This window comes from Calidris pugnax, unplaced genomic scaffold (genome assembly GCF_001431845.1).
Source record: "Calidris pugnax isolate Ruff unplaced genomic scaffold, ASM143184v1 scaffold70, whole genome shotgun sequence".
In the NCBI taxonomy this organism is placed as follows: Eukaryota; Metazoa; Chordata; class Aves; order Charadriiformes; family Scolopacidae; genus Calidris; species Calidris pugnax.
Genome location: NW_015090862.1, coordinates 7,957,690 through 7,976,144, shown reverse-complemented (window position 1 = coordinate 7,976,144; position 18,455 = coordinate 7,957,690). Strand labels below are relative to the sequence as shown.

General features: G+C 39.1%; 1 protein-coding gene across 1 annotated transcript in view; it reads left to right on the top strand.

The window, feature by feature from the left end:
* The first annotated feature begins 17,934 nt into the window (after positions 1–17,934).
* The window catches only part of TNFAIP8L3 (TNF alpha induced protein 8 like 3), a 48,668-nt gene continuing 48,147 nt past the window's right edge, over positions 17,935–18,455 (top strand). The window contains exon 1 of the mRNA XM_014944686.1: positions 17,935–18,151. Within this exon, the coding sequence (XP_014800172.1) occupies positions 18,100–18,151 (52 nt within the window). The 5' untranslated portion in view covers positions 17,935–18,099. The remainder of the gene's footprint in view (positions 18,152–18,455) is intronic.

The following is an 18,455-nucleotide window of genomic DNA, read 5'->3' as shown; positions in this document are numbered from 1 at the left end:
GAAATACAAAGGAAAAAAAAAAACCCAGAGTATTGTGGACATATCACTGCCTTCTGTACTTTCTAAGATATCACAGATACTACTTCTGATGGCCAAAAAGAACACTCAGACCTAAGGAAAGGAGGGACTTCAATTTATTTCTTACAAGCAGACACATGAACAGAAATTTTCAGTTAGTCTCTGGACAAACAAAGACCAGATAATCCAAAAACTCAATGTGTCAAAAATACTAAGAATTCTTTTTTTTTTTTTTTCAGAAAGATGTTCAAAAGTACTGAGGTGGCAAAAATGGAAACTTCCTTGTGACAAGGTAAAATATACATAATGGTGCTAACATAGCTCCACAATCTCTGCTTCAATGTAATGAATTATCAAACTGAAAGTACTGAAGTGCTCAGAATGATTATATCCAGGAGAAAGTCTAATTAATGCAACTGCTATTAAAGGACTATTGCATTTTTTAATAATTAAGTTTTATTAGAAATGGAGGAGCAGAAGCATAGGATTAAATTGATCCATTGATTTCTGGATGAGAAATAACAATAGCTATTGTTTGGCACTCACAAAAGGAATCATAACTTTTGAGACTGAAGGGTAGGACTCCAACAAAGCTTGCTAAAAGAACGAAATCTTTGTAAAATCAATTTAAAAAAAAAAAGGAAGAAAAAGCTTTAAATTTCATTCTGAATAATTTACTTGAAATATTTTCTTTTTGGTGGTCATCCACCACAACAAAGTTACCACAGCATTTTCCTACCTACTAAACACAGTAGAAATGCCAGCTTCTCAGACTGAGTCAGATAATCCATAAAGTGTGGATTAAATTGTAAAATTCTTATATCCTGGACTGTTATAAGTAAATAAGTTTGATAAGCAAAATTAATCACACTTCCTTGACTCTACAAGTCCTAAAAAGGACTGATATTCAACAATCATTTTGATAAAGAAGCCAAAAATAATAATTCACCTGTCAGTCCTAATTAGGCAGCAAAATAATTGCTTGGTTGGGAATAATTTAGCAATATATATTGGGTTCATTCACATGAAAGAACAACATTTCTGAGAGAGATTTTTTCTGCGTTTCAAAGGCGGCCCTCACCTGTGAGTGGTCATTGGCTCATTGTCTCTTCAGAATAACACACAGTGTACAAAAAACCAAACCCAACCAGTTAGCAAAGATCTACACATTAAAAGGGGGCTGTGGAATCTCCTCTTAAGCACCGCATTGTGATATCATTAACCTGAGACAGTTCAATTTCAAATAAGGAAAAATATATTTGGATACTAAACATGTATATAAATTTATTTCTGAACAGTGAGGAAGTCAAAACCCTGTAAATTTACAAAGCTACCATGTGTAAAACTAGTCGCCATTTTTCAGGAACTAGATATAATGAACTTTATTCAACCTGATACTGATTTTTCCTCATCTTTACTTGAAACAGTACAGGCCAAACCTGAAATCATTCATCTAGACTTCCTGTTTTTCCAAGTTTTGTTGAGTTCAAATAATTTCATAGAGATAAAAATTTATCAAGATAATGGCTTAGAGAAAGATCAAAGTAACAATGTTCTGGAACTGGGATTATGTTGTATGCCTTTATATATTGCATTTAGACAATTAGGAGTTGTGCTTCAGAGATTAAAGGTGGTCTCAATCAGCAATTATGCAAAGAAAACAGATCAGCAAATGAAACTCTGCTACAGGATAAAAATGAACACATCGATTGAGCTTTTTTATTGGTTTCTATTTTTATTGTGTTCCTATTTTCCTCTTTGTTCAATAATGAAGGGGAGGGGATGTAGGCGTCGAAGCTTGAGCCCCCATATGTAGAACAAAGTTTTCGTTGCTGGGCATTAGCAAACTGGCTGTTAATTTCTTCCAATTTTATTTAAACTTTGCCATGGGACATCTGTTCTTGTGTGCTGTGTTATATTATTAACACTTTCTACATACTCTTATGGGAATACAGACAATCATTTTGAAAGAATGTTCCTTCCTTTAACTTAAGTATTCTAGAATGTGCTTTTAAAAATTAAAATGCCAGCACAGCTCTCTCCTTTCATTATGGTAACAGCTGAACTTCTATTTCTAAATTGAGGATGTAAGAAGAAACCAGATGTAGTGCAATATGCACTGCAGTGACAAACTTAGGTACTTAATGGGCTGTGTTATACAGAACAAATAAGAGATACTTTCTCCCTGCTAAGTCCTTGGAATTTGTGAGCAACAAATGGGATCCAGCTCTAAACCATTCCAGGTTCTTTAAGAGCCAAAATCCAACTGCAGTACACTTCTCTACAGCAAAACCAGCCCTGCTTGTTCTCAGTTTTAGTGAAAGGGGAATTGGCTAAAGGTGGAACCAACCACCCAGATTCTTTTTCCACTCAAATTTCAATTAATTTCAGTTTATATAATTGAGGCTGAACCCAAACTAGCTTTTGTCTGAAGCTTCAAAATTAACATTGCAAAGAATACCTTATGGTTTAATCCATCATGTAGCATTAAGTTAGAACTGGTTGTCAGTTTCTCATGTCATTTGCCTAAACTGAGCATCCTCAGAACAGCAGCATTATTTGAGAAAAGGGAGAGAGTAATCCCCAAAGTAAGACTGGCTTACTTAAAGCCGTTCTCTCTGTTGGCAGAAGCTTAGATTGAAGTCTCTACTCTAATAAGCACTTCCATGTTCTTTTGTTTCATAGTTTAAAAAAAAAAAAAAAGTCAGTGTAAAAAGGTTTCCAGACTAACATGGATTGTGCTAAACTTAAGTCAGGGAAAATAATGACAAAACATTTTGATCAGATTCTTAAAATGTCAGTGTATGATTGCAAATACTTTTCACTAATAAGATCTAGAAGAATTGCATTGGTAGCCAGAACTCAAGGCTGTGTGTCACATTAAATAGGTGCAGGGTTATTACTAAGACATCACTTCACTAAAGCCATTAGGTTAACCGACCAGGGGCAGGAAAGAAAATAATGGTCCTAGCTTCCAAAGCAGCTTTCTTTGTATTCCTTAGATACACATCTTCTATGTCAACTTGCTTATGCAGTGAAAGAAAGAACATACCTGCAAACATTCTAGGCCTATAAATTCACTGAATTAATACACTGGTTGGGCTAAAGGAAAAGGAGTACAAGACAACTTGCACTTTAGATCATGTATGTACAGAATGAGTGCTAATCCTCTCCATCACAAACATCTCTGCATTGATAGTCCAGTGTAGCAAGGATACAAGAAAGGTGAAGTACAAAGTCTGATACGTAAGCCAAGCTTTTGTTATAATTCAAAATAAACTACTACTTAATTACACTTTGCCAAGTGGCATATGCAGCTTTATTGTGGCACATAACTAACAAGCACTCCTTACTGCAATACTTAGATCATAGTCTATTCCAACTGATTTGAAGTTCATAAAAGTCTAATTCAATTGAATTTGCTTTATCAGTGAACACTCTTTTCTATTGCTTTTTACTAAAGGAGTTTTATTTTAGTGACTGCTACAGAAAGCATTAGCTTGGGAAGTTTTGGAAGAGAACTCTTATGCTAAAAAAACCTGTCAGACATGACTGGACTTTGTTCACTTCTGCTACAAGATAAATACACAGTGCAAAGAGTTAACATTTCCACTCGGAGACTCATTTGGACAAGAAATGAACTAATCAGATATGCCTTTAAACTTGCTAGCCTGCCAATAATCCAGCTGTGTTACAATGGCAGACACAATGGTATGGGAGTGACATCCCCATCATAATAAACAGCTAAAACAGAGACAATTTCATTACAAACGAAAATGAACATTTTTGTCAGCTGTTACTATAATACACAACTGCTGAAAATAGGGTCTCACAAATAATGATAAATATTCATTAGGACATCATTACAAGCCTATGAAAAACATGGCTCAAACTGGGCTACCATTGCTGCTGTGGCCTTTTTACAAGTCATGATACCTTGTCTCTAGTCGCTAACTCTCTTAACTGACTCTGGGCAATCATTTCTCCTAAACATCAGTAGGAAATGGCATGTTTAGCATTTCAGTGCAGACTCTCAGTGCCTCACAGGAGTGAGCTTTTAAAGAGGAACAAAAGGAGAAGAGAGTCTACAGGCAGATGGTAGGCAGCCAGAGAAAAGTCATGCTGGGTTGGCTGACCAGCTAAAAAGAAACAGAGAGAGATGGTCCAGCAGACCCATTGTAGAAGAGAGAAGGGGAAAACTCTGGGGGCGATCCCACACAACTTGCTTCTGTTGCTGCTGTCCTTATTCCCTGAAGTACAACGGGTAAGAACAAAGTAGAAACTGGCAAAGAAAATGGCAGCCTGGTCGATTCACATATCAATGACACTTGGCACAACTACCTCTTTCCTCTTTGCTATTGCCACTGCTTAGGCTGCCACACTTTCTGTACATGTTTGTACTGAACTTGTTTTAGCCATTCAAGGAATAAGCAAGTAACAAAATAAAGAGAAAAGAGAAAGTCCCAGGTTGAGCATGCCTTAAAAGAAGGGATTACCATCTCAACAAGTATTGTGTCTACTTGATGAGGTGTAACAGTTCTCGAGAAGTTCCAGAACCACATCTGCAGGCAAGTTACTCTTTGTTATGGGAGAAGCACAACTACTGGTGTACATTTACTTATATTTCTCCTGAAACCTTATTAACTATTATTAATTCTGAGCTATACTGACAGCATTTTTCATGCACATAGAAAAATAAAACAGTAGCTCCTGCTTTCCTTTTCCTTACCCTGGATCACAAAAAACCTGCCCTTTTCTCACTGACACCTGTGTCATTTCATGTTAAATTTTTCAGGGAATTAAATCAGTAGAAACCTATTCACTTTTACGTTGGCAAGTGGTTTTCTGCCAGTTTAACTTTCTTTACTGGCTCTTGGAAGGAGATGGCAGGTAAGATGGACAGCATTGTGACAATAATGGCAATTTAAAGAGAGGGAGAAGAGAGGAGAAGCAGGCCTACTCTTTTCAAGTGACACAAAGTCAGCTGAGCTCTGTTACTGAGCCATGTCCTGATATGCTGTGTAAGGAAATCTCATTTAGTGTGGTGAATTGCATTGGTCAACCTTTACCAAAAAAGGCACATACCATTGCAGTGTTTCAAGACTGGCAGGTACACTTCTATTATGGACCTTTCAATTTTCATGATGTTAAAAAGAAATGCAGTTGTCCTCCACAGCTCCCGCATATATACTTACGTATATATGTATGTATTGGCTTTGATTCACCTGATTTCTAAGTGCCATCCCTGTCCACAAATGTTTAAAAGTCATAATTGAAGCTCTGCATCGTTGTGAAGAAAAGATGGACACTGTTATAATTATTTGAACTATCTTTTAAAACATACGTTCTTACTTTGTAAGAAATATGAAGCATCAAAACTACGACAGCTGTCAGACAGTTTGCAATGTGCCTGGCACGGACAGCCAGACCAAGTACAATTCTAAGCAGTTAGTGCAGTCCTCCATCTGCTGGCTACACTTGGTGTATGTACCTTGCAAGTCACTAGTACAAAATTTCAGTGGGAACATAGTCCTATTACAAAACAAGTCACCTTTTTCACACTTTATTCAAGATTTTATCAGAGGATAGATTATACAAGTTACAGAATCTAAAATTTATAACGACAGAAATCGTAATAGGAAAAAAACATCCTGGGAAGTTGAATAGACTATTTCACCTATTTATCAATCAAGACATAGATCACTGTCAAAACTATTTTTTTCCCTAAAATTTTTGCATAAATATTCCGCATTTTATTCTAATTGGTCACTGGCTTATCAAATAGTCTGGCAAGATAACAAAATGAGAACACTTACTTTGAGAATATGAAATTCTGAAAGGCATATTTCTCTTACTAAGCTTTACCTCCAAAACCACTTTAATAATAGCATGTAAAATCTGACAGAGAAGAGGGTAGGTAAAACTTCCCCATTAACTTGAGTAGATTACCAAAAAAGGGAGCAAAGAAATGAGAGCCAAAAAAACAGGTCACTGCCTGTGACAGGAGATTGAATTTTTAACAGTCAAATATCTAAGACATAAAAATCTCAGGATTGTTCCAGGAAACCAACATAATACATTCCTCACTGAACCCTGGAACTTCACGTACCTGAGTGCATAGGAAAGAAGAAAATTTCTTTATAAATCAGAAATAAGAGAAAGAGTGAATAAAGGCTGAGTCATCACAACTAAAACTTCAGCTTCCACCTACACCTCTTACACATGCACATACACACAGAAGATGAACAGCATTGTTTACGAACACTGACACATCTTAATATCAGATGAGTCATTACACAAGGTATTTCAGGATGCATTTTATCATAGCTTGTGAGAGGGATACAACAAATGGACTGCTTAAATCCAACCCACAGATGCTTTGTATGGTTGCCTTTTCATACAGTATTTTTCAATACCAAGAGCATCACACTTTAAACAAAAGTCCATCTCTGAAACTGAACCTGTTATCCCAAAGCAGGTTTGGCTAGTGTGCAGCGTGATACTCTGTAGTGCTGTGTATGTCCTTGTAGTTCTTATATTTATTGTCATTTCTACCTCTTAAATCTATCCTCAACTTGGAGATGTTTTTAAAAGTTACGTAATTGGTTAACTAAGGATCACCTCTCTCCTAACAGTCCCAGTAGTTCACAGCACAATTTGATTGCAATGGCACCTCAACTGTGAATATTTGAATCAATCCCTCATTCCTATTGTATGATGCTGTGAGGAAGTGACAGCAGCACCACAGTCTCCATGCCTCCTTCACGGTGTTAAACACTGCTCATTAGAACTCTTAAAATCCTGGAACTCATTAGAACAAAGAATACTGTCCTTCAGTAAACACATGAGTAACCAGGCCCAGTCTTGCCCCAGATAAACTATTTTTGTCTCCAGAATGACATCTGCTACTAACCACTTTAGATCCTTCTCTTGAAATTCACAGTACATTGTTAGAACTTCATGGTACTTGGCTGACTTTAACAAAGCTCTGAACACTGTTTAGGGACGTGTGGGCTCATTAATAGGATTGGTGATTGTTGTGCATGATTTGCTGTTAATTATTTGGTTCAGTCACAGTTCATTGTCCTTCAAACTGGTGGGAACCTTATCTCATTTCTTTATCTAATGAAATAGCATGCTTGGTTTAGTACCCTGATGTTCTCTGCAACATTTCAGTTTGTAGACTTTGTGATGGCTTTCTATCATTCTTCAAATTCTTTCATTATAACACCAGCTGCAGCAGTTGATCTGCCCTTGGGTTTGTGATATTCATGATGAATCTCTGCAGTGACTCAGTTCCTCATGGTAACTGTTGATACAGAGCTTCAAGTGTGGTTATACAACCAACCCATGGATACTATCCCAAATCTGTTGGTTTACTTTTGTTCTCAGCAATGAGCTGGGCTTCCTAACCATGCACAGAGAAAGAGGGCTTGGATTCTCACAGTATGAAACACAGTGCTGTCTCCTCTCCAGGTTTTGCTCCACATGCTGCTGATGAAATCATCCCACATTAACATCCTTCACATCAGCACTCAATTTCCCTACCAGAGTCCAATCCCTTTGTGGTGCTCAGTGCTTCCTGGGAGATACTGATCCCCCACTTCCACCTGCTTGCCTGAAAATGCAAAACTCTTAGCCTGTGACTGGGTCTTTAGTTGGCATTCTTTTCAAACCCACTAGACATTATAAACACTTGTAGCAGCAGAGAAACAAACATTTCTCATCCAGCAAATTCCACATGCCGGCAATCTACTATGCCTGCTCCTCCAGTATTCCCAAACCAGATGTAGCTGATAACCGCAAAGAAGGGGCCAATGCAAGAGAGCACAGTGCTTCTCCTAGACTGAGGGCTTTGCAAGAAAGTTATGTACTCGAAGGAGAGGAGCCTTGATATCAAGCAAATTCCCAGCAAGTCTTGTTTTGAGACCTTCCTATTGCTTCACCACCACTGACCTAGATGATGACGTGATAATATGACCCAGATCATTCCTTATCTCAGCTGATCAGATTCATGAAAGCAAAGAGATCATCTCTCCCAGTGCTCCCAAAGAATATTGCATGAAATGTGAGGAAATGGACTTCAGTCGTCCTACTTGAACAACATGAAGCCATCTTTGTGTCACTTTTACACCACTGAAATGAAATGAAGGCCTTACTGACCTCTCAAGATTTCCATTGACTTTAAATACCAGGATTTTACCCATAAAATGATTCACCGTATGCTGAATGGTTCTAAAGGTTTGCTTTACAGTTTGATAAAAATGTGCATTTTTTTCATATTCAATCCACATTACAACATGGACCTTACATTCTTTCAATGTCTTCTACACTTTCAGAATTCATTTTTCTTTAAGAAATAACCTTTTCATCATTTATTACCTCAATTTATGAACACCACTATTTTTCAAAAACTACACAAAAAAACAATCCTCAAAAAATCCCAAGTAGTTCCTGCTTGGCTTTTTAAATCTTACACAGCAAGGCTTGAAAGTATACCATCAACTTCCATTGGGTAAATATGCCACAGAAAGTACCTATTCATATAATATTTTCATCCTCTATGAGATCCACACTAGTTCAAAGCTAGAGCTGAATTAATACTATGTTGCCTTGAAAAATCTGACCATCCTCCTTCCTCCTGATCCTGACTTCATTAATTTCATATGCCAGCTTACAACAGGCCCTTCTATAGAGTTTAGAAGCCCCAGATGTCTTATACCACTTCATAACTTGACTTTCTAACATAAACCTACATGAAAAATCAATAATCTCAAAGATCAGACATTTTACTTAGTCACACTCACCACGCTTCTTAAATTGTCCACGTTTTGTACTCTTTTTCATCTGCCTGATGCTCCAGTTTAACAACTGAAGCATATTACTATTTTATCTCACTACAGTTTTTATCATTATGGATTTCTTCTGGTGTGTGTGTATATATATATAATTTTTTTTCCTCAAACAACTGCCTCCTGGTCAGAATAAAAAAGGGATGGATCACAGTGAGTCACGAGAGTTATTTTCTGCACTAGTACAACTGTAATTCCACTTTCAAATATGCTGTTCCACGCACACAGAAATTAACATACCTTCTTTCCCGTACATGTGGATCCTTCAGCACTTAAGTCACTTATTTTCTTTCCCACACCACAGTAAGTTGCAATTTATCTTCCAAAAGGCCTACCAACAAAGCAACAGCATGTGATACACTAACTAAATCTGAGATAATGCATGACAACTGTCCAGGCAGTTGCTGCCAAACAAACAACAGATGAGTTTTCCCTGCTTTTCCTTTAGCAGGGACATCAGTTCCGTAGCTGAGTGAAGGAGGGACACCCAATTTTCACAGTTTGTAGAAACTGAATCATTTCTGAAGGCATGCTTTCCTCTTCTGCTTTTTTGAAACTAGCTATTCCAAATTCCACAATACCAGGTGTGTTAATAAGCAATTTTCCTTCTTAGCCTTTTTGTATACCTTACCTACTATATTTATTTTTGCTTGCCATCATTACTCTTTTGCTGTATATGCTGGAAATAGAACTTACACAAAATCGTTGAGTAGACATCATTAGGCAGACACGTCCCACGCTGCTGACCTCAGAAATGTTAAAGGAAGATAGTCTCAGTGCTGTTTATCAAAAGAACAACTGATTTACATCTGTAACCCAGCTTGAACCTATCTTGCTAGAAATATTCACTTTGAATAACTATACATACATGCAATGAATCAGAACAACTCATAGACAGTTCATATGATGTAAAATAAATATATAGGTTCAAGCCTCCATTTTCAATCAGGCAAATGAGGACTGTGAACCTGTGTTTCTCTAGATCCAATAGGAAAGTACTAACACGTACATTATGCCTGAAACTTGTGTTCTCTTTTTCCCCCATTCCAAGCCTTAAAATCCTTCTCAGCCAGATAGTATCTTCCTCCCCACTCCTGCAGAACACAGAATGACTGCACCAATTCTAATGCTCAATGAAATAGTTATTTATCTACAGTGTTTTTCCCTGAAGGGGTGGGGGAGATGTGAAGTGGTGGAGAAACAGGGGAAGTGGAACTAGTAAGATTCTTATGCAAGTTTTTCCATAAATTCTTCCTTTTGGGAAAAAACAGGAGTTGCCAGCTGAGCAAAGGATTCTGCCTAAAGACATGCAGTCATCAAGATTGTAGGAGGGGCTTTATTTTGAAAATTCCTGGCTAGAAGGCCACATCTTGCGCTGGGGTAGGTTTCCTGTAGTGCTTGTCAATGGCAAATAGCCTGTAGAGCTCACTGAATGACTATGGAAAGTTCTCAGTTTTCTTTACATTTTGTGTTTCCTTCAAAATTCCATCAGTATTCAAAATGGCCTATATATACTCTCTAGCCCTTCCAGCTACCTTAGCCACAAAACAACCCCAAAATCTATAATCCAAAAACCTAGTCATACAAAAGTAAAGGCTCTAGATCTACCTATCTACAGCAAAATTCATATTGTCCAAGTTAATCCAAGACATTCGTATATTGCATTTACGGGTACTCGAAGTTCCTCAGTGTGTGCAAAAGAAATAATTCACCTGAAAGTGATCTGGACAGCAAGTTTCCAAGTAATTTCATTCTCTTTAGTGGGACTGTTGTAGGACTACACGTAATCTAATTGCCTATGTTGCATGTTCCTAAGACTACCCATAAAATGCAATTTTATGTCTGGGCTGATGATATTTAGTTATTTATAGGTAGGTGGGTAGCAGAGTGTCTTTTGCCATGCTCTTAGAAATGGTCATGAAGTAATGCCTACACACTGTCAGATGAAGATGATGTTTCCATACTGTTCTAAAAATCACATCAAACTCTACAGAAACCACAAACAAGTATATTAACATGCTGCTATTTGAGCAAAGTCTGTGGTTATTAGTCAATTCCTCCACAGAAAATGTTTTTCTGCCTCTATGATTGCCTCTCAGAGATTATGATTCCGAAGGGTGCCACAGTTCTTAGCAGAAGCTCTATACCAAGACTGATCACAGCTGTTGCATCACTGTTCCAGTCACAGGCGCATCACTCCTGGACCGAAATCCACAGCATTGATTCAGACACCTTTCAATGTGCAGATGCATCTTATGGCTGCAAAATGGCAGGCACAGCACCCAGCACAAAGGAGCAACCAGACCTAGTCAGCTGCAAAACACCATATGGCTTAAGACTTTTCCTGATAATATCCAATTTGAAAGATGTTATTAAGTTTCTACATAAGATCTGTAACTCTGTGGATCTCAGCATTTGTCTTTTGTGGGAAAGCATGATCTACCATATCCTAATAACTCAGGATGCCAAGGCAACATTATCACGCGACAAAGTATTCGTCTTCAAAACACAACATAATCTGAAGTGTTTGGTGCGTTGGTTTTTGTGCATAGAAGAATAGAAGGAAGCAACACAGAAATAACCACAGAAAGAATGTATTTTCTAGTACACGTGTTTAACAAACATTATGACAATAAGAAAAATGGTGGATGTTTGCATAAAGGATAGGATTAGAAAAGCTAATGAAATAACTGATGCTAACTATACAACATTCTGGAAAGACAGTACAGTATCGGTCCTCCATAGTTTCCTAGCAACAAATTTTCTCTGCTTTCTCAGAGTATCATGAAGTTGTGGAATCCTCCTCCTACACATAGTATGAAATCAGGGATGAAAACAAGGATGACCCATCTTCCACATAAAACTGTTTCAAAGCTTGCTGAAATACAGCTCAGTAACAAGCAGCATCTGTTGTTGGTTTAACTGCATTTTACATGCATCTTAGACATGGTCAAAGGCTTAAATGTAGCCATCAGAAAATCAACTCTCGTAATGAAGAGGATAACTCAACAACACATGGCAAGTAAAGAATGTGACATTTAAAAAAAAAACTTCAGTGACCACCACAAGAATTAAAAATAATTCCCAAAGACAGTGGCGGACAGGAAAATGGTTTTGACTAGCAGCTGTCCCCTAACTTTCTCTTGACAGCACTGTTCCACAGAGCCAGAACAAAAGACAGTCCCCTGCTTTATCACTGTATTTTACAGTGATTTACTTGAGAAAAATTCTTTAAAGTTTATTTTCCAGAACAGACAAAGTAGAAACAAAGTTCATGCTTTGGCTAATCAGTCTTATCCTTTAATATTATTAGTACCCCACCTGTAACAAAATTTAAAATTGCAAGTAAAATAAGTAACTAATTTATTAGGGCTTTAAAATAACAATGCCTAACTCTCTGCTAATAAAAACAAGTGAAGGTCATGGCCTAACCAGTAAAATTTCCACACAGGATTTCCTCAAAAGAAAATTTTCCACCAACAGAATTAGCAGATGCTAATTTCAGTTTTGGAAGGTAGCATTTATTTCTTTAAATGCTTCGAATTCAAGGTTATGAATGCAAGAGTTTGCCAACCTGCAGCAAATACCTACAAGATAGGCATCTTTCTAAGCACAGGACCGATCATCATCCCATAAGAGAGTGGTAAAGTATATTTTAAAAAATAAAACCAAATATCACTGAAGTAATACAAAACTTTTAAATACCCAGACAATTCAAATTACAGTTTAACATAGAAAATCTTTTTCTATGCACAAGATCCTACTGTAAATGAAAAGTAACATCCTCATGGCCAAAAAATGGACATAAGCATTCAGTTCTCCCAGGACTCTTATTTCTATAATATAAGAGGAAACAGGACAAATTATTACTTTGGCAGGGGGGACACCAAACACCACCACAAAAAAAACCCAAACTTACAAAAAGAAGGCACTACTCTGACTGTATTTTCCTGTGTCTGTAAGCACAGATGATAGCAAGCTTGCCCCCCAATTTGACTGCTCCTTCATTAAAAGTTGCCACCCTTGTACAGTGTTGTGTCAGCTCAAAGGAAAAGATATTTATTGCCTTGTCTTCCTTTCTTAGCATGAGCACTCAATTTGGATCAGACCAATTACCTACCATTATTAAACTTTTCCTGTGCTAGTCAAACCACAGTCCCAGCCTATTCAAGCAGGTGAAAATATCAATTTTTGACAAGATTATCCTTTCTGATAGCCTACCAAGAGTAATGCAGTTCCGCACAACAGAAGTTGCACAAGAGTACAATATTTTTCTATTCTACTTCATTTAATTTCTATTAAAATCTCATAAAACCACCTTACAAGGCTCTTAAAGTGACTGAAGCTAAATCTCAGTCCTAGCTTTAAATCTGATATTCCAAAAACATCACAGCAGAGGTTAGCACCAGTACCAGGCTGCAGTCTCAGCCAGTAACCGCTTCCTCAGCTCTTCTTCAAGAAAAGACAACACCAAAAGCAGAACACAATTCAGCAATTCCAATGGCTAAAAATACACCCATACTATGGTAGGTATTCAGAACTGATACTCTACATCTCTTAACAGTAATTTTAAAATAAATAAAAAGCCGGGGGGGGAGGCGGGTGGAGAGGGAGGGGAGGGATGAACAGGGCAGAAAATACTGCATTCTTCCATGTTTATTCTTTCAACACTATGTTGAAACACATTGAAACACTATGTTTCAACACATTCACTGCCTAGAAAATCTAGATCTTTGAATATCTACAGGCACATGAGTAAGAATTTAAGTAATACAGACATCTTGTTCATTATTTGAATTCTAAATCAACTATGAAGAGTTTTTGTAGACCACCAATAGATGCATTATTACAACTAAAATCTATTAAAAATGCACGCAAAATGTATATATATGCTGACTAGCTTCCAGACTTCAGTAAGTCCCTGGCATGACAAAGTTGTTGTCAGAGAATCTATTGATCATTGATACTGGTTAGTCAGGCTTGCTTTTTTTTTTTTAGTGTATGGATATATATATTTCATGAAGAAATGTGACACCACAAAGAAATTGGAAAAAAAAATATATCTAAAATCTACTACAGTATGCTTCATGACTATGTCAGCCCATAGGAGATGCTTCTGTTTAATACATTCAGTAGCAGTGGCATTTGGATATGAAAGATATGATATTATAAATCGTGAAGCAAAATATTAGGCAACAACATCAGAAATAGTAGATCCTAGGGCAGACTTTATTTAAATACTGTTTAAAAATTATTTGTGAGAAATATACACTTTTACATTTAGAACCAAAAAGATGACGTAATCCTACTCGCGTGCCTTTACACTCTAGAACATAAAAGTCAGACACAGAGATGGTAGCACAGAGGGGGTTCTGCTAGATTTAATAATGACGAGAAAAAAGAGACTGCTTCCTGGGCTAGGTTTGAAGGCTCAGTTTGAAGGAGGAAAGCTAGAGTAGCAAAGAACAGGCAACTTGCCAATTTTTTATTTAGCAGAAATGGGTAACCTAACAGTTCAGGTACGGCCCAAGAGATACAGGTGAAAGTCCATACTTCACACGACTCTAAATCGCAGCTTCTCAGTACCTCATTTCCCTCTCTCTGGAAGGGAGATACACTATTACCCTTATTTCACAATAACCTTGTAAAGATAAATATCCCAGACATAGACGCTATGGTAGCTGTGCTACTTAAGTACTTTGAATACGATAAAATTGTATTTGTGTGCGCACACAAGTATCATTTGCAGAGAGAACAGTGAAAAACCATGAATCCTAAAAACTCTTACAGGCAGATCTTCAGCACTCAGATACAATGAGTAGACAGAGAAGGATTTCAGATAAGTTCCATATGGAATAAAGATCAAGACCAGATGCAGCTGAAATGTGAATGGAGGAGCCATACAGCGATGTAGTTGCTACAGACGGCATCATGTAACTGGGAATACACGCAACACATGGGGCAGTTTCAGTTGGCTGTGTTACCAGCTCCCCCTGCTAAGTCATATTTGTAGAGATTTGCAGGCAAATGTATTAACTAAGTCTTAAGAAGAAATGTTCCAGTTTCTAAATATCCTGACAATCCTTAGATCTACCCTAGCAATAAAGGAAACAGTCACAGAGCTTTAGCTTGTAACAACGAATACGTAATTACACTATTTGTACTAAGTGCAAAAAATAAATAGGTCATGAAATGTCAACTGTCTTCATGTGGAGTTTCATTTAATATGCATTCAGCTAGTACATATATTGCTATTAATAAACCTTTTGTGTTTTTCTCTGCACCAGTATTGTAACGAGTGGAAACTATGAAGTTCAGAACTCTAAGCATATGGAATTTTCCAGGTCACATGCTAAACTAAGTGCTGGACTCTGCTGGGCAGAGACCATTAAGGAGGAAAAAAACTGAATTCTAACCATATGTTTTGAAATGAAACAATATGCTCATTCTGTTACAGCTGAAAACGTTAATAACTGCTTTACAGTTAGCAGCAATAAAGAAGAAAAGTAATCTTGAAACAGAATTTACTGTGGAATAGAAAGTAATTACAGCATAGTAATGAGAATGCCCAGTGTATATATCACAAGTCTGATGCAATACAATATTGATTTACTTACACCATTTTCATCATAACATTTATTATTATGGTTATAGAAGGATAAACAAAACTGACAAGAATTAAAATAAGTGGGATTCAGTTTTCATTTTAACTATTCTGTGCCAAGACTTCTGTCTTTCATGAAAACTAATCTGTCCTTTTACCAACTGAACTATGATCACTGGCAAAGAGTTTAACATTTAATTGCAATTATGGCAGCAGTTATGCACTCGGGAAAAAAAAAAGCCCCCACAGAAAATAGGGTAAGGCCAGTGCCTAGAATACGTTGGAAGCGCATACGCAGCTGCCTCGTATCACCTCACTACATGTCCCAGAATACACTGTACCCGGCAGCCCCCTTTGCTGGTGGGGGAGCAGGAAGGGGTCCACTTTACAGGTGTCTCTGCAAAAAACACTTTGATTTTTGCTTACCTAATTATAGTCACTGTCATTAGAAAGACAGAATTTGTTCTGGTTAGAAATTACCATTAGTGTTTCAAGCAATTAAAGACAGTCCAGAAAATGAATTAATTGCACTCAAATACAAACTTACTCTTCCTATTGAACTGTTACATTCTTACTGGAGAGTTTTTTAGGTTGCATTTATGCTGGTAAAAAGCAAACAACAACAAAAGAGAGACAGAGAGAACACTAAACTCCTTCCGGCTCTCAGATTGTGGTGTTGGTGTGGTATCTTGGATTATCTTTTGTGACTTAATAGCATTTTTCTGTTGCTATGTAGTTTATATCATGCTTGTAAGTTGCCCCCATCTTCTGCATTCAGATTTTGCATTGGCCTCTCACAATAGAATCCTAAAAATCACTTAAATGTAAATGTTTTTCCTTATATGATTCTAATTCATGGGATTATAATCAGCACTATTTGGAATGTCATTTCAAATTTAATGAAAATAATCACAAACAAAAGTCAGAACTTTTTAAGACACACAAAAGTATCTAAAGACTACAGGTCCAGGGTATGACTGCAACACAACAAATTACTTAACACTTAACTTTTCACTCCAGAGGTTGAAGAACTTTGCATCTAAATTCAACATACAAACATGTGTATTCCAGGGCCAGAAAGTCTGAGGTCTCCTATCTCTTCAGGCTCAACCTGATTTGAAGGCAGGGGAGCATGCTAGGATTCACCCGAGAACATAAGGCAAACTGTAGCTTCATTTTCACTGTTGTAGTTCTCAGCATTACAAAGGATAAGCCATCACTGAAAAGAATCTGACAAGGACCTTTGGATTTAGAAAGAAACCTTTTTTCTTTGTCCTTTTTTTTTTTTAATGTCACTACACAGTAACAGAGAAGGCCTTCATATTTGTCAAGGGTGTTTAGGATAGTCTGATGACAATGGATAATTTCATATATGCAGCTTCAAAGCAGTGCCCAGGTACGCCTTTCTCCAGCAATATGAGGTTCTGCATGGTTTGGGAAGGAAGAGAGATACTGAACAAAGAAAGAGATATCTGTGTCTGACAGCTACAGACACAAACGCCTCGCTGGAGATTGCAGCAATCCGCAGGTAAGCGTTCAAGGCACCGGCTAACTCTTCAGCTGTGACACATCAACAGATCACACAGATATACAAGGTCTATGATGACATTTTGTTCCCAGTTAGAAAAGTATTCTTGCTACTACTTCCCTGGGATTTTTTTGTGCTAGAATTAAAGTGATCTTTGGCCTGTAACAGCAAGAAGAAGTAGAAAAAGTAAAAGCAAAGGGAAATAAAGATTGACCTAACTTCACCTGAGCTGAACAAGCAGCCTCAATCGTCTGAATTAAGGGCTGGGTCAGGATTGTAGCAGCCTGCAGAGCACAGGCAAAGTCTGCAGAATTCAAGCTATAAAGTTCTCAGACAGAGTTCAAAACAGTCTTCTGACACAGCCTTCATTTAGCAAATATTGCACTGTCTCCCTGAGCCTGCAAACAACGTGCAAACAGGTAGCAGCAAAACTCACTCCAATATTCTTCTGGGCACTAATAGCCAGTAAGAACTGACACTTCCCCGTTGGCCCCCACAGTTCTAATGGCTAATTTTTGAGGAGAATGATCATTAAGGGGAGAGAGCTAGTGAAAAGCGAACGGGGAGATGTCCACAGGAGAAGAGAAGGCTGAAAAGACAAAGTAAACAGGAGACACGACGGCAACCAGTGTAAAAGGACTGTCATTTCGCTCCTTTTCGTCCCCTTAAGTTCTCCCTCAGGAGCGGCCTGGCGCACCCGGCGGAGCGGGGAGGCCGCGGCCCCCGGCCCTCACCCCACCACCGCCCGGCAGCGCCTACGACCCCCCGCCCCAACGACCCCCCGGAGGCCGCGGCGGGGAGAGGCAGCCGGCTGCCAGGCCAACTTGTGTAACAGGCTCAGGGAAGAGCCCGCTCCTCCGCCGCGCCCCCGCTCCCTCCGCCCCTCGCCCGGAGCCCGCCCGTCTCCGCTCCTCCTTTGCAGCCAATGGCACTAAGCGAGGTGGCTGCATGTGGTGGCGCCGACCCAGCGCCCGGGCTGGGAGGAGAGGAGGAGGCAGCAGCCTCTGCTCGCCGCTCGCTCCCGGCTCCCGCTCCCCGGGCACTCCTCCCGCCCCGAGCCGCCCCTCACTGCCTCTTGCCCCGCCGATACCTGCAGCATGGACTCGGACTCCGGGGAGCTCAGCGAAGGCGCGCCGGTCTCACCCGCAGGTAAGGGAGGGCTGCCGCCTGAGGGACTGGCGCCGACGAGCCCCGCGAGCGATGGGGCTGGGGGCGATTGCGGGAAGGAAGGGGTCTCCCTTTTCCCTTGCTGCCTCCCAGGCGGCTCCAGAGCAGGGCTGAGGAGGGAGAGATCGCCGCCGTCCCGCGGCTGCTCGGCGGCTCCCCGCCGCCCCGCGCCAGCCCTGAGGTAAAGGCGGCCCCGAGAGGGACCCCCGCGCGCCAAGCCCCGAGGTAAAGGGGGGAGCCCCACGCGCCAAGCCCCGAGGTAAAGGGGGGGAGCCCCGCGCGCCAA